At 32.7% G+C, this 25,395-nt stretch overlaps 1 protein-coding gene across 4 annotated transcripts in view; it reads right to left on the bottom strand.

Moving 5' to 3' along the window:
* LOC108330478 (uncharacterized) overlaps window positions 1-20,408 on the bottom strand; it is a 28,503-nt gene extending 8,095 nt beyond the window's left edge. For 2 of the 4 annotated variants that reach the window (XM_052875766.1, XM_052875767.1), the window contains exons 1-16: window positions 19,990-20,408; window positions 19,289-19,448; window positions 18,531-18,623; window positions 15,816-15,918; window positions 15,482-15,650; window positions 9,396-9,570; window positions 8,646-8,774; window positions 7,917-8,531; window positions 7,188-7,802; window positions 6,659-6,724; window positions 5,511-5,624; window positions 5,178-5,423; window positions 1,351-1,398; window positions 1,116-1,268; window positions 566-724; window positions 409-471 (exon numbers count right to left, since the gene is read on the bottom strand). In XM_052875766.1, the coding sequence (XP_052731726.1) occupies window positions 409-471; window positions 566-724; window positions 1,116-1,268; window positions 1,351-1,398; window positions 5,178-5,423; window positions 5,511-5,624; window positions 6,659-6,724; window positions 7,188-7,802; window positions 7,917-8,531; window positions 8,646-8,774; window positions 9,396-9,570; window positions 15,482-15,650; window positions 15,816-15,918; window positions 18,531-18,623; window positions 19,289-19,448; window positions 19,990-20,192 (3,111 nt within the window). In that variant the 5' untranslated portion in view covers window positions 20,193-20,408. Of the gene's footprint in view, window positions 1-408; window positions 472-565; window positions 725-1,115; window positions 1,269-1,350; window positions 1,399-5,177; window positions 5,424-5,510; window positions 5,625-6,658; window positions 6,725-7,187; window positions 7,803-7,916; window positions 8,532-8,645; window positions 8,775-9,395; window positions 9,571-12,747; window positions 15,651-15,815; window positions 15,919-18,530; window positions 18,624-19,288; window positions 19,449-19,989 lie in introns of those variants that run through there. The other 2 variants (XM_052875768.1, XM_017566284.2) reach the window with 2 other exon arrangements.
* Window positions 20,409-25,395: the final 4,987 nt, after the last annotated feature.

Genomic DNA, 25,395 nt, shown 5'->3' with positions numbered 1-25,395 from the left:
GTGTCAAACAAAGAACTGTTACTGCCAATAATAGCTAAAAGAAAATCACAATGCAAAAAGGTGAAAAAGTGAACTTCCTGGTAGCACTGGTACATGATTCAGTCATAACCTTTTGTGGAAAATTCATGTTTTCGTTATGCAGAAAATAGTTACATTCACATACTGTTCCACAATCACATGAGCAATTGATTCAGAGAGATGTCAATTCCGGCACATACTCTCAATCCCATACCACAATTTTTTATATAAAAATCTATTTACTATGCTACAAAGATGAGATGGGAGCAAACTCTATCAATCCCATATTTTATCAGCTGCTACATGACCAAAGAAACAGGTGGATTAACCTAACTCACTGAATACTACAACAATAAAACTAGTAAACTAACATAATCAACAAAATAAGACCTGTTTAACAATTTTCGGGGCTTGCCCGTACACATTAAATACAATCTGAAGAAGACCGGGTTTCTGCAAAGATATAAAAAAACTACATCAATGTTACTAAAACAGATGAAGAGTATTGTAGTCATTTCAATATTGCAAGAAGTATTCATAAACTAACCTTAGTACATAAGGCAAAAAACAAAGAAATGAGACGTTGAGCTTCAGAAAATGATATAGATGGAACATTTTGAATCAATGGTTTAGCCCTTCTAGCAGATTCATCTTCAGAAATTGTAGACTCTGAAACCTCGGAAGTACTTATTTCAGGGCCTTCAACCTATAAAATTAAGTACACGCTACCAATAATCAGTTTATCAAGAACAAAAGTGACCGAGCCTTGAGCCATTATGTGGGAAGCAGTTTATGCACAGAAAAACACAAAAGAAAAGATAAATAATTAGGAAAAAAGGATACTTAAGCCTGATTTCAAAGCCATATTACATGAAGTTCCATTGCTCGTGTCTCAAAGCCATAAACAAAAGGATACCAGAAAAAATTTGAAAAAAATAATTTCGAAACGTTTTACGCATAAGAATGAATCTGACAAATCCAAGGTAGAATATATAACAAAATCAGAATTAATATATAAACATATATATTACAGAATTCTTCGAAGGTTCATCACAAAGAAGATACACTAAAGGGACACAAGAAAAATAGCAATGCACCTCTGCCTCAGCTCTATGTTCAGTAGGTCCAGGTCCAGGTTGCAAAAGACCCGTATCTGAAACTTCATGTTCTACAGCAGAAAGCAGCATCTTTGTTGCAAACTTTTCAACATCTCCTGATATGTAACTAAGCTGAAAGAGCTTGTTTGTAACCTGTTCAACATAAGCAAGAACATTCAGCTTCATCGTCAATTAACAGTTTGGCAGACTCCATAAAATCTTTTACAGCATATACCAGCCGAATAGCTTTAGCTCGAATCTCATCCTGTGGGTGGACAGCACACTGCCATAGTAAATCAATAAATTAGACATCGGAAAAATGTTACCATAAAAGGATTACATCAGAGGAAAAGGAAAGTCAAGGTTAAGAAAACAGGCAAACAAATAATATTGGTCATTTTACAAAACACAGGGGGACTCGGTACTCAAATACAAGAGCGATAAATTTTAAAAAATGTATTGAAGACAAAAAAAAAAAGTAATGGTGGGTGATGAGCAAGCCTTGACATAACAGTAAAGTTGGTTCCTTTTCACCAGGTCTCAACCCAGAAACAGCAACTACTTGCAAGCATCACACTGCATATCTTCTTCCTCATACCCCACCTGGTGGGAGTCTCACGCACAATCACCCATTTTATTGGTAATATTTATGGAAAATGTTAAACCAAGTTTATAAAACATGCAAACAAAAAAAAATAATGCATCTGAAGGTTACAACAAATTAATCATTAATCACTAAAACAATCCTCCAGGGGTTCTACACACAAGCTAACAACTAGAAACCTCAACTTTCACTGAACTATCTTTAAAAGGCTACAATGCAATATGTGGCAATTTGGACTTTGGATTGAGTGCGTGTTTAGTTTCTCGTTGGATCAATTCAAGCCATGCATGACCCATTGTTTACACCAGACTGTGGATCAAAATTCCAATTGTCAAACCAAAAACGTACTGAATGTATTTGGATGATTGTTGCTTTTTGTTTTCTTGGCTCAAAATTGATGAGATATTCGTATATTACCAATTGATAAAGAAACAAGAAAATTAGTGAAGGTAATATGCTAGGAACCAAGAATTGCTTTTATTGAATATAATGGAAAGAACAAGAAATAGGAGAGCACTCTATCCTTCAAGGGCTTGCCCTTCACAAAGAACTAAAACTCAATCTACAAAATTCACCTCCTTCCCCTCTCCTTCTTTCCTATATATATATATATATATATATATATATATATATATATATATATATATATATATATATATATATATATATATATATATATATATATATATATATATATATATATATATATATATATATATATATATATATATATATATATATCTACCTAACACCTCAAGTAATAAGTCATAAATATTCTAACTATCTTAACTAATCTCTTTTCTCCGTGAATCCTAACATAATCTGGACACACAGAGGAGGCCACTAGAAGCACCTATTAGAGGAGTACCCAGTAGATGTGAAATAAGATTTATACGGTTCTTGTGTTTTTCCTTGGAGTAGTAAACTAAAACGTAACACTGCCTCTACCAGGTAATGACATACAAATAGAAATCTTAATGAGTAGTAAACCACCCCCAAAGAACATTCCAAGAAGATTCTAGACATCTAACTTATTTGTCTACCTTATATGAAATGCCAAGGATTGGAATAACAAGTAAAAATATGATAAAAACTATGCGTGTTGTGAGAAACATGTGTTGAATGGACCCACTCCAAAAAACAGATAGCAAATTACAGTGGAGTTGCAAGAGCAAAAGGAATAATTACTAACACCCAGATCATTCACTGTTCGAGACTTTGTTCAATAGGGATTTTACAATATATATATATATATATATATATATATATATATGTATGTATGTGTATATATATGTATGTGTATATATATGTATATATATATGTATGTATGTATATATGTATGTATGTATATATATATATGTATGTATATATATGTATATATCTCAAGATATTGCTAAAATTATAGAAATAAATAGCTAATCATATGTAATAAAAAATATCTAAATTATATATATATTATTATGAAAATTCCTATTTATTCCTTTATCATATTTTTGTTATCAGAGCATATCAGGTCCCCTCTACTTATAATATTGACTCATTTTTCTTAATATAAATAAAGTACTTGTGCTATCTCGGAAACACAATTTCAGCTTAATGTTTCTCTCTTTAACATGGTATATAGAGCCACTATCTCCAAAAGATTTTTTTTTCTCCCAGGTTCGCATTCTCTCTACCAGCTAGTTTTCCCTATCCTTAGGTTATTATTGCCTTTTCTCCAACTCTCTAGGAAAAAAAATTTCTTCCAACACCGTATCAACCTCCAGAACAGATTCTCTGATCTTTCCTAACCATATAGTTAGTATTGAGAAGGACGTCTAACTAATCCACATGGGCTTCCAATATCAGGTTATGGTTAAGTGAGTTGTGTATAAATCAATTTCACTACCACTAGTGAGTTCATTCCTACAGAAAATTGAGAACAATGGATAAAGACAGATGTTCAACTCTGTAGTGCTATTAAATCCACTATGCACAGCTCACTCAGACTAATTTTCAAACCCATGCCTTCATCAAATTTTAGGATTATCAATAAACCCTAACATGACTTCCACATCATTAACACTCCTCCGGGTTCCTCAGAAAATAAATACAGACACACATACTGTGTCTGCTGGGGAAAACACCGACTTTGTGTTAGTAATAGTTTTGGATGCTCTCACACAAATAATTCTAAAAGTGTCCAAAATGTGAACATTATCACTGCATTAGACATACAATTAATAGGTGATGGAAGTGCATGGAAACACCCCCTCATTCACACAATATTGCCCAAGCATCTACTGACATCACCTTCGCAATCACCGTAATAAGTCAATTTTTAAACTCTCATTGTCAAGGCCATTGGAATGCAGGCATACAGATCCTAAAGTATTCTAATAAGGCTCTTGGAAAAGACCACATTTATGAAGATAAGGGAAATACTTAATGTTGGGTACTCTAATGGGACTAAGCAAAGTCACCAAGCAACAGGCATTCCACTTCAGGGTAATTTTCTCTTGCATAGGTAATTAAATATTGCGAGAAAGTAAGAAATAAAAGGTTGTGGCAAAATCAAGTACAGTTTCAGAATAGAGGGCAATGGCATTACTCATGGCACAAACATTTCCTCAAAAAGCTCAAATTTGAAAAAAGTTCCCAAAACACCCTGTATGTGACAACTAGAAGCATTACACATGGCCTCTAATTCTGTCTTTCAAGGAAGGATCAAACATATTGAGGTGGATTGTCACTTCATAAGAGTAAAGCTGGAGTCGCGAGACAACACCACTACATCAGTCAACTCTAATGATAAGTTGGTTGACATATTCACAAAGTCAATGTGAGGACCAAGGATCAATTATATTTGCTACAAGATGCGCACATATGACTCATATGCTTCAACTTGAGAGGGAGTGCTATAGTCAGAGAAATAAGGAATTGATCCTATATAATTACAAATATCTAGATTATATATGCAATATTAGATATGTTTTTTATTTATTTTTGTATCATATATTTGTTATTAGAGGATATCAAATTTCCTCTATTTATTATATTGATTCATTTTTCTCAGTATAAATAAAGCATCCTAGTTGTCTACACACCTTCAACTCAATGTTTACTTTTCCTAGCATTTAACATATATATAGTGTACGCATGGCACACAATTAATTAAGCTAGCTGAAAAGTTGTCTTAGATGGTTGCTAGATGGTTGCATGGAAGCAGTATAGTGAATACTATCACTTTAAATTCTTTAAGCGCTAAATAATATTATCGTACTTTTAGCATATTGCTTTCATTCCAAATTATTTAGTCCTTCAAGTATTTTCATTTCAAATTATTACTGTGGAACTCCATGAGACTAAGTGCCAGCCTCCAATACGCCACAGATGATGACTATAAATAAATAGCTAAGATATCATACACTATCAAAATGATATATTTTGCATTTAGAGTCTCATGAATGACAGCTTACCTTCAATGCTATTCCCAAGCAGGCTTGGCGATTTTGTGGACACCCCAAAATTAAACTCCAGATAGCACCAAGGCCTTGAGTCACACGTTCAATGTCACGGATAACTTTTCCATCATGACCAATAACATCAGAATAGCAGAGATCATTCAAAATCTTCAAGGACGACTCAGGCAAAAGTGGAACTTCACCAAGAAGTCTACTAAAAGACTTGTCTGAAGCTGGAAAAGAGTCCAATAAAGTTTTGGCCTACAAGGAAGTAGTATATCCCACATTTACAAGAAAAAGATAGAAAAGTATTGTTCATTACGACCAAATAACTAATTTTGAGCATACCACTCCCAAGAGAAATTTTTCATATAAAACAGCAGAAGATGAAGCATTTTCAACTGAATCGAATATCATCAGGGAGTGCAGATGGTACAAAACATGCAGTACAAGTTCATGTCCCTGAAAATCCATCAGTAAGTGATCAATTAGTCTATAAAAGAAATTAAACAACAGAAACAAATTTTCAGAAAAACGTCTGTAAAATGTTAGAAAAAGTACTTAAAAAAGTTGAGTCAAGAATTAAGATCAGTTTTGTATCTAAGCAATACTTATAAAAACATCCGAGGTGATAAAACAGAACTCTACTTTACCAACTAGTCTCCCCTTATAAATTCTTTATACATTGGAACAATAGCAAGATTCACACCACCCTACAGTATGCAGATTTGAAGAATAGACTATATCTATTTATCATGTTCCCAAACATACTTTACAGCACATTTTACACCAAGTAAAATCCTATTCATGAGCTTCAAATACAATACTATATATGATTTTGCTTGGTAGTACAAACCTTGAGTGGCACAAGCACTGACAATTATTCCATGGTTAATCTATGGTATGAGGTTGAGCCTTCAAGGAATTGAATGGTTAATTGTTTCTTGATTCAAGGCTAGCCATTCAAATCCACTCACAGGGTTAATGCAAACATACACTCTTCCTAAACCCCACTAGGTGGGAGCCTTGTGCACTGTGCCACTCCTGTTTACAATCTATGATGTATCTTAGAAATGTCTAGATTCACAAAAACCAAAGTTGACAAGATAACCTACTTCACATATGTAGTGGAAATTTACAAGCAACACAGTGATTTCTTACACATAAATCATTACACTAATATAATATCATTCATTACTTATAAAGTACCATCATATGCATTTTACACCTCCTTCTATGAATGTGTGTACGTCTAGTCCATTTTATAATGGAAAACGATATGCAATTCTGACTCTGATTCAAGAATGATGATGAATCTTTGTAATTGCAAAGTACACATTTTAAGATACTAAAAGGATAAAAACACATCAGCAAATTATAGCAACAACTGTAATTGAAAAATATTCAACAAATTTAGGTTACTCTATACGTGACAGGTAAAAAAATTAAAAATAAATTTTGTTAACAAATTACAACAGATTTTAAAAAGCAGACACCTTTATCCAGTGGTCTTCCAAGATGTGTTTTTGCAGCATCATAATAAACTCTTCGTCATCGTCAATCTACAAGGGGAAGGGCAAGAAATAATTAAAGTGAACACATGCTCCATTGTTCCTTGTGCTGAATAAAATTTGCTCATAAAGGTCGGAATACAGCCAAAGTTTAGTGCTTCATATAAGTAAATACATTATACATTCCTCCAATTTTTCTTTATTAAAGATAAAAAAAATTAAAATGTGTATCCGTTTCTTTTAAAAACTTTTGCAAAAGAAATTTAAGAGATAAACAAACACTTTAATATAAATCTTCTTTCTTATATAAACTTACAATATAAATATTATTAGTTGTACCTCTGAATTTGTAATGGTGAAGGTTAGCTATTGGATTTCTATAGTAGTGTATAAATGCTCATAAACTAAACACCATGAAAAGAATCATTTGAATATGATGTGAAAGATATAAAAAGAAAAAGAGAAAAAAAAAACAGCACTTTGATAGAAATAAAACCTTGAAACAGTTTTCTACCTGAGCAACTAGTCGAGCAAGTAGTGGCATCCAAAACTGCTGACAATATGTTCCATGTAAATGTTTGTATGAATTGATTATGTGCCTAACAGCCATGTTTTTCACTATACGTCGCTGTTCTTTGGATAGTTCAACATAAGGTGGAAGCTGTGGTAACTCCAGACAGGTATCTTCCAATGTGGGTTCAACTTGAACATCAAGAGAAAACTGATCAAACTCTGAAATAGATGATGAATCTGTACCAATTGCTTCAATTTCATCTGACATATTCACTGAACTCGGATCCTCCTCTCTTAAATCAGTGGATGAGACTGAAGGACCAAAGGAAGTATCTGCTTCTGCAATCTGATGAATATCTCCAGGCCTTTCCTGAACCTCTGTTTTAGGAGTTACCTGATCAGCTGCACCTTTAGAGATCATATCATCATTTTTTATTTTGACTGTTAAATCTGATGGAGTATTGTCATCAGCAGTAACGACAGGAAGTGAAACAGGTTTAATTGAAGAAACAGGTTCATCAAACTCAATTTTTGTGGCCCCATTATCATCTGTAACTGATACAGTTGCTCCTCCAGGAGCTACCACAACACGCCGGGGATCAAGGCGACGGGGATCCTGAAAATTTGAACCAGATGGTTCAAAGTAACACAGGCTGTATTGTAAAAAATATCTATTTGGAAATATGGACTACCAAAAGCCAATTTGAACAAAAAAAAAAGCAAGATTTACCCGCCGAGGATCACGTTTAGAATCAGCAGGCAGGTTACTGAAGATAGAAGTGTCAGACGGCAATGAACTAGTGCCAATAACAGTGGCCGTAGTTGAAGGCAACACAGCTTGGCCAGTACCAGACACGGATTGGACAGAATTTATTGGAACAGAAGTTGCTATAACATGTGATTGACTGACTTGGGAGTTTAATTGTCGTGTTGCTGGTAAATTCCCAATCCTTGACAGTGGTGGGGGAGTCTTAGGCAAATGCTTCATATTAGTTATGACAATATCAGCCAGTAGATCAGGATGAATCTTTGAAATGAGGATCTCAAGAGATTCGGCACCTCTCTCTCCTTCAGCAAGTAAAGCACCAATTATAGCAATCATTTGCTCTACAGCAGTCATTTCACTATCTAGCAAAGGAACATTAGGTGATACTCCATTAACAGAGTTAGGATCTTGTCCAGGATCATTTATTTTAGCTGGTAAAGTAGACTGAGAGTCAGCACCAGAACGAATCCGTTTAGATATGGTTTCATGACCATTGGTCATTTGTTCATTATCTAGAGGAACAGGTCTTTTTCTAGATAATTCCCCTGAAACAGATGACTGAATTGATGGTTGTTCATCCTGAAAGTTAAAAGTCAAATATAATGTGATATAAATGGAGGGAAAAAAAATAAAAACTTCTGCTCAGTATCAGCAGTTTACTTGGCAGCAAAAAGATAGCAAATCACCACATACCTTGTTAACTCGTGCATCACGAGTAGGACGATCACCATTTTTAATCATTTTGTCAACTTGCCTAAGCACCTGATCTGCAGCATCCCCTGCATTCATAGCTCGCAGGCTCCTTGTTAGTCTTTCTCTTGACTGCAAAAATATGAATAAAACAGTTATTTAAGAAAATCAATCTAATCATGGTTAGCCACAAAATGCCAGTCCCTGTCCTCTAAAGCAATAATCAAGAGTTCCTAACAAAAAAGTTCATCACTGTATTCTTTATACCTGCACTAGCCAGTATGCAATTTGTTCTTAATTATAAATGCTTAATTACAAAAACTTGAGAAGAAAATGGCACAATTCTTGAAACGTAGGAAAACAGTAATTGCACAGAAAAAATTGTAGTCAATTCCTCCATGGCATATTCTAGGATCCCATCAACAAGCGAACATGAAAATAAAGCATTTACCATCATTGAGGTATAGTTTCTCAACAATAAAATGAGAGATTGAGAAATATCTGAGAAAAGTAGGACCACAGATTCCATACTTAGTACAGATATGTAATTTGGAGTGTGATGATAAATAAGCAAAAGTAAAAACCTGAACATTTTTTAACAATAAAAATATACAACGTATCATTATTCCTTTTGAGCAACTTTTCATGTATATACAGTCTTCTGAGGCCAAATAATTCTTACAGTACGTTAATCCAAGAACTATGTCAGAGGTTTAAGTTAGAGGCAAAAATATAAAAGGCAAGCACATTTACCTCTAGTATTGGTGAATAAGTGCACCTAAGAAATCCCAGAAAAGCTGTTCTTAAGGAGTACTGAATACTAGCAACGTGACATCCCTTCGCTGTTTGAACATTTGGATCAAATTCATGCAATGCTAAAAGAATAGTATCATAGTGCTGTGGCCTTTTTCTTGCAATGGCTGCTAAACTGTCAAAACAAATACTTCAGAGGATTAGGTTTGACATGACTATGAATGGAGGCAATAGAAGTGAAACATTATAAAAACAACAGCAACTACAAATTATGCTATGGAGCAACATAATAGTTTAAGAAAAAACCAAGAAAATTTAAATCCAAGAACTTATGGAAAAAACATGTCACCATAGGCATATTCATTCATAATTCTAGCTACAAACAAATAAACCAACCATTAACAGGGTATTCTTTTAGTACATATAACAAACAGCATCCTATGCACAATTGTCCTAAAATTGTGTCGCATTGATTACATTTTATTTCAAATTCGTATTTAACAACCTAGTGAATGTCTGCCTGCTTAAGTGGCGGGCAACTACTTTCAAAGAATGTTAGAAACAACCTGGCCGAACTGCCTGTCAGATGTTCAAAAGCTCTAAATAAAAGTTTGGTTATCACTGCTTAAGATAAACAAAGAATTCATCTATCATGATCTGATCAAGGAATTTAGTTATTGAGCCAATACTTGCTGGAAAACATAGAAAGTTTAGTAGCAACTGGAATCAGACTCAAGCAATAGGCATTGCGGAGATATTCCTTTCTTCCTGTTTCCAAATTGCTAGAGCACTTTTAGACCAACGCATTTTGAAGAAAAATGAATGCTGGACTATTAGCTTAAGAACCTAGATAACTTTTACCATATCTAAGGATCTTTTAAGAATTTATCAAGGAAAAGAAAGATGCAAGAGTAAAGTATAAGATACTAAAATCCCCTAAAATGACCATTGGCAGAGCATCACAAAGAACCTAGATAAACTACTTACATCCCAAATGTGCTTGAAAAAAGCCTACAGAACAGAAAACTCTAGCATTTCTTTCAGACAAAATACGCTAGAGAACCACAAACTGAGAGCAACACTAAATCTTTTTGGCATCCCTATCAGTCTTATTTGGTCATCTGAATAAAGTCATTCAAAATAAGGCGACCTACAGCTTACTGGAACTCCATCTTCTATTCATTCCATATAAACCAAGCTAAAGGAACACTGTTATGAATCATGTAACATAGCTAAACTAAAACACAATACAAGAAGCTAAAGAAAAGTATGCCTCAATACTAAACTGAACCGTTGTCACTTAAGAAACTTAAAACTTGTTTTGTCAAACTTCCGTATTTATCAAAAACCAGGTTTAAAATTTGCCTAACTTGTATCATTGGTAAAATAATATGAACAAGGCAATTAAAGGGGAAAGAGCTAAAGCTAAAGACTTTAAGAAGCTGCTGTGGCTGGTCAGAATATAAGAATACCTAACCATTACTAAAAATAAAATCAGACAGGAACGAAATGGATATCAGAGATACATTGCGAAAAATTATATACCATGTCATGTGATGATATGTGAGAACATTATATATTTCTTTAGTCAATTTTGGGGGCAAAAGCTGGTAGCCAACTATTAAAATGAAACTTTATTATAATTTGAAATGACAACAAATAAATTACCATGAAAAGACAGTCGGATAACCATGTCATTGCACAAGAAAAGAACCCCAGTGGCTCATGATTCAAAATTTAATATCACAATCAAAAACTCAATTGTCTGTATACTAAATTTATGTATCCTTTAAAAAATGTTTGCATGCAGAAACTTAAAGAACATAAGAAATATCCAAAATTAAGTCAAACCTTTGTCAGTGTTTGACTACAACACAATATTACCAAAAATAAAGCAGTGATGAAGAATAATTCAGCATGAACTTCTTATAAGATGCAAACTAATAAATAAGTACACAACACATTATCTTTACAAAATTGTTCCACGTTAACAAATGGAGGTATGCCACTATGTAGAGAAAAAAACAAAGGGTGAACACAATGGCAAAAATAAAGATTACTAAAGCAGTTTTAGTGGGACATTTCATTCAACCAAATCTGTAAAATATGAAGTATGACTAAACAGATAGCTGTACTTATCTTCAAAGGCAATGAAGTGCAATTTTTCATATTAATATTAGACACATAAGGATTTCAAAAACCAGACAAAACAGGTACCAAGAACCCAAAACATAGAACAAGAAGAAAATGCAGAAAATAAAGTGATAAGTAATTGCGTTTTATAGAAAAATATGCTGCAGATGACAATTACATTTCTATCGCCAGGAGAAATTAAAATTAAAATAATAAAACAAGCAAAACTAAAATCCAATAAAACCTGTTCTCTTGTTTCTGTAAAATTCATATTATTTTCACACATAGGCTAAAAGCCACATCACAGGCAACTAAACAGTTCAACATAGGGCATAATATGAGTTACCAAGAATAAAACCATCCATAGTTTCAGGATAACCAAACAAATAAGGGTAAAATAATGAAATAAACCTCTATAGATTACAAGTGATTGAAACAATCACAAGGGTTTGAACAGCACACACATACTCAACTGAACTGTAGCTATCACTAGAACCTTTATAAGCCAACTGCTAGACAAAATCAAATAACCCAAGCCATCTCATGTTGAAATGCTAAAAAGGTTTCTTCTAAAACTTTAGAAGTAAAGTCTTATGTTGTCACAGTTTTGAAATAACAACATGCATGCAGCTGCAGAGCAAAGATAAATTTTTCATATCGACTGTCATACTCCTTTGATGTTTATACATTAATCATAGTCACTTAAAATGCATTGTGCATTACCATGGAGAAGCTGGCATAAGTGAAAATGAACCCCCTCAGCTTGCTTAAAAACTGATTAGAGTTAATGAAATCATGTTATATTATTTAATATTTATTGCGAAGTTTTTAAGAATCTAGTTTTCAAAACAAAAGGCTAATAGTAGTGTAATTTTTGTTATGTAGCATTGACAAATTGTTGGTATTCATTCCATCATTTATCATATTCCTTGCTTGCTGATATTTTTGAAGGGGGGAAGAATTGTTAGCTTGGATGAAACTCCATATTGAATATCCATGTCGTAAGATTAATTTCAAAGGCGGGTTTAAACTGCACACCAGCTGCAAAAATGAAGAGGGATAAACACAACACTTGCACATTAGAACCTGATTTTGCCAGAACAATCTAAGGATCAGCTGAATAGAAGTTTAATGGGTTCACTATGAAATGGTTCTAGCATTATTGATATGCTAACAAATGGAATGGAAAATCCATAAAAATGCCAAAACAAATATATAACACAAAAACAACAATATATATATTGAATTATTGAGGCATTAACTGTGTATCAGCTGTTATAAAATAATAAATACATTAAATGTGTTACAGCATGAAATTTTTAAATGGTAAATGGTCTCTAAACAGTTTACAATAATAAACTGCATCACTTGACGACCATGTTTCCTCGGTTCACTAGATGTCCATTATAGTGCATCACTTTCGATTTCTAACACCCAGCCAACTGGCACTCCATGGTATAAATAATGAACCATCTTACACAGCCTTATCAAGGTAACTTCCAACTTATGAACCACCAATGCAGAAGTATCCAAGGCCAATAACTTCCCATAAAGAACTGGTCGGCATGCTGCAATGTTACTAAAATAACAAGTAGTTGAACTTATTCGATCGATGAGGTCCTGCTTCAGTGATCACTCCATTTTCAACATAGTAAAACCAGGGCAAAATGCAGTTATACGCTCAATTTTTAATGAATTTCATTATTTAAGAACGTAATCAGTAATGATTAAGGACTGAGTATATCATGTAATGGTATTGACGTGAAATCCCAATACAAAAAGATATACTAGAATCTTAAGAAATACACTTGCAGCCTTCCTGCATAGAAATGAGTAAGGCAGAACAGAAACACTACAGTACTTCAAACTCAAAATAAACATTACATTGAATATATTGCAGCTGCAACAAAGGTTTCTAAGAAAATATGCATACAACTTTAAACTATTAAACTTTAGGACCATTGTGTTTGGAAACAACACATAAATAGTGAACTCATTTACAGGTTGCCAACCACATGAATAGTGAACTCAAATACATGCACAGTAAATACATAAATACGAGACAAATCAAATAAAAGAGGGATAAGAGAGAAAAAATAGTTGACCAGAAAGGCATAGCCATATATTTTGAGGTAACTGGATTTGACCTTATGTATTTTCCTGTCCCCAACACCTCTGTAATATTAACCATGTAGCCATCTTGTCTTAATTTATTCTTTTACTCTTAAAGAAATGCCCAAGCAATAACAAATGTCCTCTGATGTTATTTTCAGTTTCACTGTTATTCTTGGGACCAATTATAATACATAATTATATTATGTTTACTGCCCGTGTTCAAAGCCTGAAAAATTAACCCCTTCCCCCCGCCACCACACACACACCCGTTGTATAAAGCACTCTATAACTACCAATGAGGAAATGAAAAGGTGGTTTTTAATTCATAGAAGAATCAATACCAAAAACTATTTCTTGCATGTTTCAAGAAACAAACAGTATCAGAAGCACTCTACACAAAAAAATTGGATTTTTTAAGCAACACCGCTGAGCAAAGGACAAAAACTAACAAACAGAACAGACAAAAATATTAATTACTCCCATGGCAGATGGTAGACATCAAACAGAATGCACACAAATCAGTTCTTAGTTTGAAGAAGAAAACTTTCCAAAACTTAAATCATACCATGGACAACGGAAAATTTGCTACAAGGAATTTACCAGACAACAGAAGATATGCTCGGGACAAAAATTATAAACTTACTGCAGTGATGCCATCTGTAAGATGAAAGATCATTGGAAATATAATTTCACGTAGATATAAACTTAATGCCATGAGTCATTTATTTTAGAAAAATAATTTATGTACACCAGAAAGGTGCATCAACACTTAATATACACCTAGAGAGGGAGTAAAAATGATAGGTTTATAGGTTATATGATGTGATAAGAAGAGAGAGATAGAAAGAAAAAACAAGTGTATAACAGGTGTAGATAAAATGAAGGTGTATGCATATAACTGCTCTTTATTTTATATATAAAAAAACAGTAAAAGAATAATAAAAAATGAAAATTCATCTAGAGCCATTGAAATTCAATACGATGGCATAATGAAAAGTGAAGCAGACGACACAAATTCAAAGTGTGTACCAATAAAAAGTATAGAAACAAATATTTAAAGCATATCAAATTAGACTATTAAATTCCTAAAAGAGCCAATTTTAAAAACGGGCCTGGTAGGTGCCTAGATATGCATTTCTATCTTTTTTACAAGGCAATGAAAAAATATGGTCAGAAAACAACTAAATTTCATAACAGCTAATATCATCATATCATGCACATCCAACTAGTCCACTAATCTGTTTGAATTCTGTTTCAGTTGACAAAGACTAGCCATCAGTTTCAGTTGGTTATGGTGTTTGAACTCAGGACATTTATTCAATTCAATACAAGTTTTAGCATCTGTTTTCAGATCAAATGTCTCTCCCTCTCACTGTTTTTGTAACTTTATCTCGTTTTCTATATTCATAAATCTACCCACGAGTTTAATAAAGGGTCCTGGTGACCAGTGTGTCAAGGTTATCGGTCAAGGAACATTAAATACACCCCACGAAATGCTTCTAGCTAGTTTAAAAATAAAAAGTGAGTATTGAATGTTTCTCACATTCCTGTTGCCTTTATTAGAAGAGTACACCTTTGAGAAGAGCAATATACAAAGAGAACATGAATTGATTTAAAGGGGGTTTAAAAACCAACATGCAAATAAATGAAATAGAATGTTAATCAGCCTACTTTTCAAGCAATAAAGGAAAACAAGCCTTAACATGCAACCACATATATATTCAAAAAGAGTTGCCTACCACACAATTTCCATAGGATCTATTGTCTGAAAAAGAATACAGAGAAATGCTAATGATATTTAAACACAAGCCATTGGCTGCTACCACATCAAAACTCACCAATTTACAACAGTAATAGTCAAGCAACCAGGAAGAGTGCCAACAGACTGCAATAAATTTAATAGAATGCCAAGAGTCCTATTTCCTTCTGACATGAGCACCACTGGATCAAGAACAGGGTGAGGATGACCACCAACCAACCACAACACATTAAAAGCTTGTCTACCTCCTGCATTTAGATTGGTTTTAGCAATAACATATGACTAGATGATTATTAAGCTATTAATTCCCTATTCTAAACTGGAACTTTAAGTAAAAATTGTGTTGTAAGAACTAGAACTCAAGCCATTAAACTCACACATACATTAAACTTGTTAAATGTGAAGAGCAGTACCTTTTGTGGCTAATTTCTCAGAATCACTGATGTCAGATGCAAATAGTAATACAAACATTTCAAGGAATTTCAGTGCCAGCAACTTTATTCCAACAGAACCAGGCTACAATAGCAAGCAAATTAATTTCAGTCAGAAATCAGAAAAAAATTAAAGCCCATTGTTGTAGCCACTACAAGTTCAAGTTAAAAAGAATGACATAAGATTCGAAACAAGGTCTAAACTGAAGAAGTTGTATATGGATTAGGATTAGTGTGAGACCCAAAAGCTAGTAAACAGGATAATATGTACTTCAAAAACACATACAAGTATTATTTCAGACTGAAAGAGGCTATTGACGATGACAGCCAACAAACACGAGAACTCCAATATCGCTTGCCACAAGTACATTGCTCAAATGCCACTTTGCTCAGCCAAAATTGCAATAAAATTACTATCCTATTTCATATATTGCAAATGCCTCTTATATGATCAAACTATAACTTCTACACATCAAGCACCTTGCCTCCACCAGAGAAAACTTCACAAAAATACCCCCTATAGGTGTCAAATAATTATCATTAATTTGTAGCTAATTGCTTTGGCTCATTTCTCGGAAGTACCAACTCTAACAAAAACACAAGATACAACATAGACACAGATAGAGCCCATGTTAGAATCCAAGTAAGTTTAAGTCTCACACTGAGAAAGTCGAGGAACATATAAAGAAGAAAACCTAAACCTACAAACCCACAAACCCCTTCGAAAGATCTCAACAGTCCCATAGTATGCTTGAACACCCTATGCATAAAGGAATCAAACTACACCCGTATAAGTTACACCAATTATTACTTCACTTGATAAGTTTATCTTAAAATTCACCGTTAGATGATACCTTCTTTTCATATCAATCATGACTACAAAATTATATATTTATCCAAAATTATTTAGATACCTCATTCATATGTCGAAATTGTCGTAAAAGAAACTTTTAAAATATAAAATTTTGATTTATTTGATCATTTTCTTTCATTTTTAAATAATTGAACACAATCAATCAAGGTACAATAGTTAGAACTCAATAGTTGAATTGAAAAACAAAGTGCAACACTATACGTGAAACCATTGATAGTGAAATAGTAGGTATAGCTTACACAAATGTTATGTCATTCATCTACACACACACACACACACACACACACATATATATATATACATATAATGGAAGAGCCTTTTTTAAATGATTGACAAATAAAAATTGACCACCAACAACAAAAGCCTTCCTCCCACTGCATGATGTTAGCCAATGGATGACACAACACTGATAGGCTTGGTTAAAGACCAGATTTTCATAGATATTATATTATTCACCATGAATCCTTAACAGCTTCTCCCATCTTCCTTCTTGGTCTCCCTCTCACACTTAACAAATTAAATATATCAACATGACAAAAATCTAAATTGAGAGTTGCTGGAGAGTAACCAAAGCTGAAAACAAAACCACAAGACCAAAACAAGAGTGAGTAAAAAACAATGATGGTACTGCGGAAAAACTGTGCTGGAGGATCATATGGAAACCACGCTGCAGGATAACCAGGACAAAATCAGGGGCATGCAGGATGAACTAAGAAAGACTCTGCTTCATATGGGTCAAAGAAACAACGGTACTCTCCTATAGATGTTAAAATTACTAGATATTTTAGTATAATTCATTGACTGTTTATATTTAAAAAAGTTACAGTAAAGAAAAAATAATAGTTTTAGGTTTAAATATGCTTCTAGTCCTTAAATGAACAAGCTTTTATTTTGGCTCCTATTAAAAAATTCTTTAAACTTTAGTCCCTCTAAAATTGAAATCACTGTTATTGATCTCTAGTATTATGTGACACTTGTTAATAGCTTATTTGCTGAACAAAAGATCAAGTGTGATTATTTCAAGGGACGCCCCACTAATGTTTACAATACTATGTCAGCATGTGACACCTTTAAAAAGATTAGGATCCATAAAATAAATGAATTTTATTTGTCTTAAAATCAATGTTAGGGAACAAAAATAGTGACTTCAAAGTTTAGAGGGATGAAAATTAAAGAAACTGTTTAAAAGGGACTAAAACCAAATTTCATTCATTTTATAAGAACTAAAAATTTAGATTTCAAATTTTACAGGATGAAAAACAAAGAAAATAATTTATACAAAAAAAAAAATCAAAACTCACTACTTTTACAAAGACTAAATATATATCTAAGCCTGTTTTTTACTATAGACACTTGCAAAGGATTGTGTGACACAAGTCCAAGGAAGGTCTGAGAGGGTCAAAGTCGGAAATGTTTTCACAAAGGAAAAACCAGTCTGATGAAATGTTTGCGACTCATAGGTTCCATCCAAGGAAAAGCGCCACAGAAAAGAGAATACTCAAACAGACCTGACAACATGCATTCAATGATCAAAACCCGTAGAATGAGGATTCCCCTCAATAATTGCCTATGATTGCACAAAAGTCTAACAAAGCTTCTAAAACAGAGACCTCTTAGCTAAACTTCAATTGTATTTCAAATATTAAATAATCTCATGGTTCAATATGCTGAATATAGCTTGTTAGTATATTCCACACCAATATACCACCTACTAGAAAGTAACAATTGCACAAGATAGTAAAACTTAAAAGTGACATACAAGTGCAATGGTCCTCCAAACAATTATGGCAACAACAATGGATTAAAAACTAGAAGCTAATTACCTCCACAGCAATCCCAAAAACAGCATCCTTAAACTTAAGCATTGAGATCCAAGTATCTTCTAGCCACCTCTCAACTTTACCATTTTGTTGAAACTGTTTGTTTTCCAGATTAGTATCACTGGGTCAGTATCATACTATGTACACCAAAGCATATACAATAGAGAAGTTGAGATGGGCAGAGTCTCTTCGTATTAATGAATTTCATCTTCTTAAAAATAATAGTTCAGTTCTTCGTCTTAACTAAACTGGTTTTCCAGATTAATATTATAATCATATGCTTATAATACATAAAATTTATGACAATTAATTAATGAAATGGGAGTGAGATGTGTTTCTTTATTTAAGAAACATATGGGCTACAGGCATTAAAGGAGGTGAAAAATCCATCTAACAATGACCAGCAATTAGATGAACCACTGGAAATAATCAATATGCTCTAACACAGAACAAATCTGGTATAAAATCATATTTTAATAATGACACCATAGAAACAACAGAAATGGATAACCTCGTATCATTTCCATAGTTAATATGCATGTATATCATGCTAATTCATACAAGACCAAAGAAAGTTAAGGGTTAAAGAGGGGGAGAATCACCAGAATAAACATGTACACAAAGCAATCAGATAAATAGCAAGACTCATTCCTTAAAACAAATTTAATCTACATAGATAATTAAAGAAAAAAAATCCGTGCATGTATTTTAACGTATCAGCACGCAATTATGAAGATAGGCAGCGGGACTGGAGAAAGTACCTGCACAATCAACTCCTCAAAAACACTACCAAAGATATTTGTGCCACTAACAATAGACTGCTTTACAACAATTACATCACTGTCTCGTAAAAATGTTAATAGTACAGATATCAGCGTAGGAGAGTGCTCAACTGCTCTAAAACCAATCTCCTCGATTATCCTGAAATGCAGCGAAGGAATCAAATTAAAAGTAAATACATACATACATACATATATATACATGCATACATACATATATATATATATATATATATATATATATATATATATATATATATATATATATATATATATATATATATATATATCATTCAAACACGCGCGCGCGCGCCAGAAGCTGCTGCATTTGGAGAGCTGAAGGCAAAGGTGGCAGAAATTATGGATGGAAACAAGAAAGCTACAAAACTCCAGAGAGACAAATTGCACCCAACGAACAAACTCTCACAGCATAACTCAATAAACAGAGGATATCACTTCAAGAAAGTAATAAAAAAATGCACACGAGAAAAATTTAAAATGAAAAGGCAGAAATGTAGCCCTGCAGCATTACCCTAAAACGCCAAATTCAAAGAGCAAACATGACAGAACGAATTGTGGATTCAAGAAAATGCATAAACAACTTAAAAGCCGCACCCACACAGGGTTAGAAATCAAATAAAGAAAGAAAATGTTTAAAATTAAAAATAGAGTGAGGAACTAACTGAATGAGCAATTTGCGAACGAGGCTTTCGGGAGAAGACTGAAGCCCAAGCAAGTAAGGGAAGAGGTCGGCGGCGAGAGAGGGGTCGATGGAGAGAAGAAGGTCCTTTGCTTGTTTGAGCGACGAGGTTTTAACGGCAAGGTCGCCGTGGTTGTTGGCCGTAGCGAGAAGAGAGAGGGCTTGGTCCTTGGTAGGAGCGGCCATGGATGTCTGTATGTTTTAGGGTTTTGAAAGAGCGAAGAATGGATGAAGAAGGTTTATGTAATGTTGGGAACAACGAGGAAGAAGAAAACAAAGGATTGATATTCGAATTGGATTGAAGCAAAAACTCGGCGGGCTGAATCTAAATCCCAGTCACTCCCTGATTGCAACGATGAGGAATTGCTCATTGGGATGGTCAGTAACAAATTTATCCATCCATTGTGTTCTACACATATTATTATTATTATCAACACAAATTTGTCTTTTTTCTGTAAATAATAAAATATATCAAATTAAATCAAAAATCCACCAAAGATAAACAACTAAATAATATATAATAAACAAATAAATAACTCTAACCTAATTTTTAACTTTTTTGGTATAAAATCAAACACATATCAATATCTCTTTCTTTTTTATTCTTTTCTGAATTTTTTTTTCTTCATCGACCAATTCAAAAATAAAAAAACATGATCTCAACAAATTCCATATATGAACAGAGACTTGTCACGACATGATTAATACAAATAGGTTAATTACATTGAGGAGAAATTATATTTGACATACAAAATTTGTATATTCATTTTTTATATTTATTTTATATTATTATTTTTACTTAAGTGTCTTTCTTAAAAATAAAAAAATTAGTTTTTATGATTATTTTATTATTATAATATCTATCAAATCATCTTATCGTTATTTTTTATTGAATCTATGAGAGATGAGTATTGATTAATAGGTTCTTGCTAAAAAAATTATATATAAATCGTTAAAAAAATTATTTATTTGCATGTAGATATTATGTATCAAATAAAGTTCATCTCACATACCAAATATAAAAAATAGTTATATATATATATATATATATATAAAGTTAACTTTTAATTTATTATTTACATAAAAAAATTTTTAGAGAAAAAAAAATCTTAAGCGACTTTAATTTTATTCATTCATTGAATACTAACAAACTGAATAATGACGGTAACATTCCAAAATATAACATAAAACTATATAATAATTATTACATTATCACATGTTTAATATAAACGATCAACTTAGAAAAATAATTATAAAGTATAATTTACATTCATCTAGAATAATCATAAATTTAAAATTTTATATACAATATAGTTGTATCAAAACTATATACAAAAAATGGTGATCTCAACCACAATAAAGAAAAACTAAAACAGATAAATCTACTACTACTACAACAGACAATCAGAAACATCTCTACCAAGGGTCTGCTCAACTGAAATTTCATCACCCTCTGCTCATATCCATTGGATGATCATAGCCAAACCAAACCAAAAAACATAACAACAAACACAAACAAAAACAAAAGGATAAGCTTGTTACCAATGAGGAGCATTGGTGTCTTGAAGATATTATGGTTTTGATGATGCTACAAGATGAAGAACATGGAGACTTTTGTTGTATTTATTTAAAAGCATTTTGTAGAATTAATTGTATAGGAATTACTTTATTGATGTAAGAACTTTTAGAAGTTTTCCTGTTTAGAGAGTCTTTGCGCATATAATCGATTATTTAGTATAATAATCGATTATTACGAGCCTGTTTGGAAAAGAGTTCCTCGCGCAAATAATCGATTATTTCAGTCTGAGTCAATATTGTCCAAGTCGCGCAAATAATCGATTATCATTCAGGATAATCGATTATTAGTTTTTGAAAACCCCATAATGGACACAAATAATCGATTATCACTTATGATAATAGATTATATTTGGTAGTTGAGAGTTGTCTTTTCATTTTATGAACCTTGGGTTATAAATAGTGTTTTCCAGAGCTCTTAGAAAGTAACTTTTCATTTGAGAGTATTAGAGATGTGTGCCTAAGGGAAGCTCTCTGTGAGTGAAAAGGAATCTAAGTCATTTAAGAATACAGTGTGATCTGAGGAAGTTCTAAAGTGTTAATTCATTGCTCTTGTCAAGTCTTGTGAATAGGAGAAGCTCGCGCTTTGTGTGTCAAAGGTCGGAGCGGTTCTCTTCAAGTTGGCAGAGCTGTTTTCTTCCGATTCGTTAGTCGAATGAAGATTTTCTGTTGCACTGTTCCGGTTCGTCTATCGAAGGAAAGTGTTCGCTGCTTGCTTCCGGTTCGTTTGTCGAAGAAGTTTCCTTCCAGTTCGTTCGTCGAATGAAGGTTTTATCATTCTTAACTATTTTGTAATCTGTAAAACTGTTTTTAGTGAAATCGTTAGTGATTAACAACTGAACGTAAAATCTTTTTATTCGAACCAGGATAAAAATCCTCTGTGTGATTTTTTCTACTCTCTACACTCTTTACATTTTCTGCACATCAACTATTTGATAAAAGTTCTTTAAGAAAATCAAGATTTTTAAACGGATTATTTTATCTTGTTTATTGACAGCTACGCGTTTAACACTCTTTGATCGCTTTTTCTACTCCGTTGCGTGCTCGCTGGTACCAACAAAGCTATATTACAAAACAAGTTAAAAATCATTTATAACATATCAGGCTTGAATTATATATATATAACATACATCAATCCAAACATCTTAATATGCAAAAACTTAAACTGACTGCCCAGACTTAGAATGATGTCGAGCTATGGCGAGTTATACACTTGTGGTGATCATCATTGCTTTGCAAAGCTCTTGTCAATTGGGTTTTACCCTACCACACATCACAAGATTAGTTTGTACCGCATCATAGACCATACTGGAAGCACCTAGACTAAGACCTCCTACTACTCTCACCACATGCGTCAAACCTCTTTATGTGATAATGTATGACCATTAGAGTGTCAGGAAAACCCCAAGACTAAGCTACTTACATTCATTCTAACACACTTGAACCACACCAAGAAGTTCCACCTTGGAACCAACGTTACAAACCTTAAAACCATTTGAAACCATATACACATGTCCATACACTTTCACATTTGAATACCAACATATATAATAATTGATCATGCACCAAAGTACCATAAACAACCCAATAATTAATTATAAATCTAGGAACTTCATCATCATCAAAAAGATGATCAAGGGATGAGAAATCTCAGAGAGATGTTAGAGAAAACAAAGAGAAAGAGTTTTACAGAGACAAACAATATTTTAAGTAATAAGACGAGTTTAAGAAATTATATTTATATTAGTAAATTATTTTAAAATGAAATAATATATCTCATTATTTTAAAACACCTACCAACTATAATATTTTATTTTATAAGTTCTTATAATGATCACTTAATTTTTCGTGTCCTTGATTTCTTTTATTTGAAAAGTTATTAAACAAATAAATAAAATAAAAATAATACAATATTTATAAGAAATAACATTTATTATTTTAAAAACTCAAGTAATTAAAGAAGCATAAAAGGCAAGACTTAAAATCTGATTTTTTTTAAGACAACAAACTTTTCGTGAAAGTATTACTATTATGTTGATAATTTGTCCGTGTTAAGAAATATATGTTAGTAGCAATACATGTTAGCATATTTTACCGTCATTTTATTTTTGATTATTTTAGCGTAATTTGTTTCTTTTATTATGTTATTTTTAAAGTTAAAATATATTTTTAATTCTTAAATTTTAAGAAAAAAATGAATTTTTTTGAAACAATACAATTTGATTTTTAAATTTAAAATGTGTTTAGCAAATAGAAAAAGCTGTTGTGTTTTGAGGAATTCAGAGGAGCAAAAGAGAGAGAAAGAAAAAGTTAATTCCGTTTGTGTGTATTTAACGGAAGTGGCGTTGGTGCAAAATTTACTAAGTGAAGACTAATTTCACACACTTTTAAAATGAGAGATTGAATTGACATTATTCAGCAAAACTGGAGAAAAAATAGGCTATTAAATCATTATTTTATTATATGAAATGACATCAATTGTGTTGTGCAAATTTTGAGAGTAGAATTGTTAAGCTTTGGCATGTGATTAAAATTTTGAATGATACTGTGGTGAATTTGGTTTTATTATGTGTAGTAAAATTAAATTACACATAAACATAGATTTATGTTTCGTTACTGAGTATATATAATATAAAAGATAATAGGTATGATTTTGATAATTTAATTTAAAATCCGAGAGGATTACTAATATATAAAATAAATAAAGAAATAACAAAAATTAAATATTTTTATTTATATCTTTATTGTTAAACATGAGGTGTTTTAGTTTATTTCAGTAAAGTTTCGTTGATTGATATTATATATTCAATGTTATTGTATAAGTTGATATGTGTGTTGGTTGTTGAATTAGAAGTGTGGTTTGACTCAACAAAAGGTGGGGAATTTTGTCTATAAAACTTTATGGGAGAGCGGTAAAAAGTAAAACTTGAGGATTCCACCCTAGGAGGGAGGAGCTATGCTATAAGACTCTTGGTGAGTATGAGATGTTTTAACTATGCAGGAGCGAATAAATGGTAAACTTTGCATGATGGTAGAATTGGTGAACTTTGTCTATAAGTCTCCATGAGATGGCAGTGTTGGAAGTACTAGATCAACTAGAAATAAAACCAATTTATAATATATAAGTGAGGTGCAAACCTCACCTTACAAGCTGGGTTTGTAGGGTTGAGTTAGGCTTAAAACCCACTTTCTAACATGGTATCAAAACCATGGTTAGAGCATATCCCAGCGATATTTGTTGTTTACTAGGCATATTGTTCCACCTGATAATCTCACGCTCGAGATGTATATACCTCGGCGTGAGGGGATGTGTTGGAAGTCCCACATCGACTAGAGATAAGGTCAATTCATAGTTTATAAGTGGGTGCAAACCTCACCCTATAAGCTGGTTTTGTGAGGTTGAGTTAGGATTAAAAACCCACTTTCTAATATGGTATCAAAGCCATAGTTAGAGCCTATCATAGCGAGTTCTATGTGGGCATTCTATTCTTCTATTCCACCCGCTATCGGTCCGTTATCGGACCACTCAATTTCTACTATCACGTAAGTGAGGTGCAAACCTCACCTTACAAGCCGATTTTGTAGGGTTGAGTAATCTTATGGTGAGCGAATGATAACATGTTTTAAGTCAGGACATGATCATGGATCAGACTAAAATGTTGATTAAGGAATATGGTGTGATTTTTTTATATTTTAGTTATGAACGGTTTGTAAGATCTATTGTTTGTATATTAATTCATTCTTATTTTTTCTGCATGTAATTAAGATTATTGTATTTTTATATTAGAATTCGTAGAAAATGTATAATACTAAA

This window comes from Vigna angularis, chromosome 4 (genome assembly GCF_016808095.1).
Source record: "Vigna angularis cultivar LongXiaoDou No.4 chromosome 4, ASM1680809v1, whole genome shotgun sequence".
In the NCBI taxonomy this organism is placed as follows: Eukaryota; Viridiplantae; Streptophyta; class Magnoliopsida; order Fabales; family Fabaceae; genus Vigna; species Vigna angularis.
The sequence above is the reverse complement of the archived record's forward strand: the minus strand, read 5'-3'. Positions and strand labels throughout refer to the sequence as shown.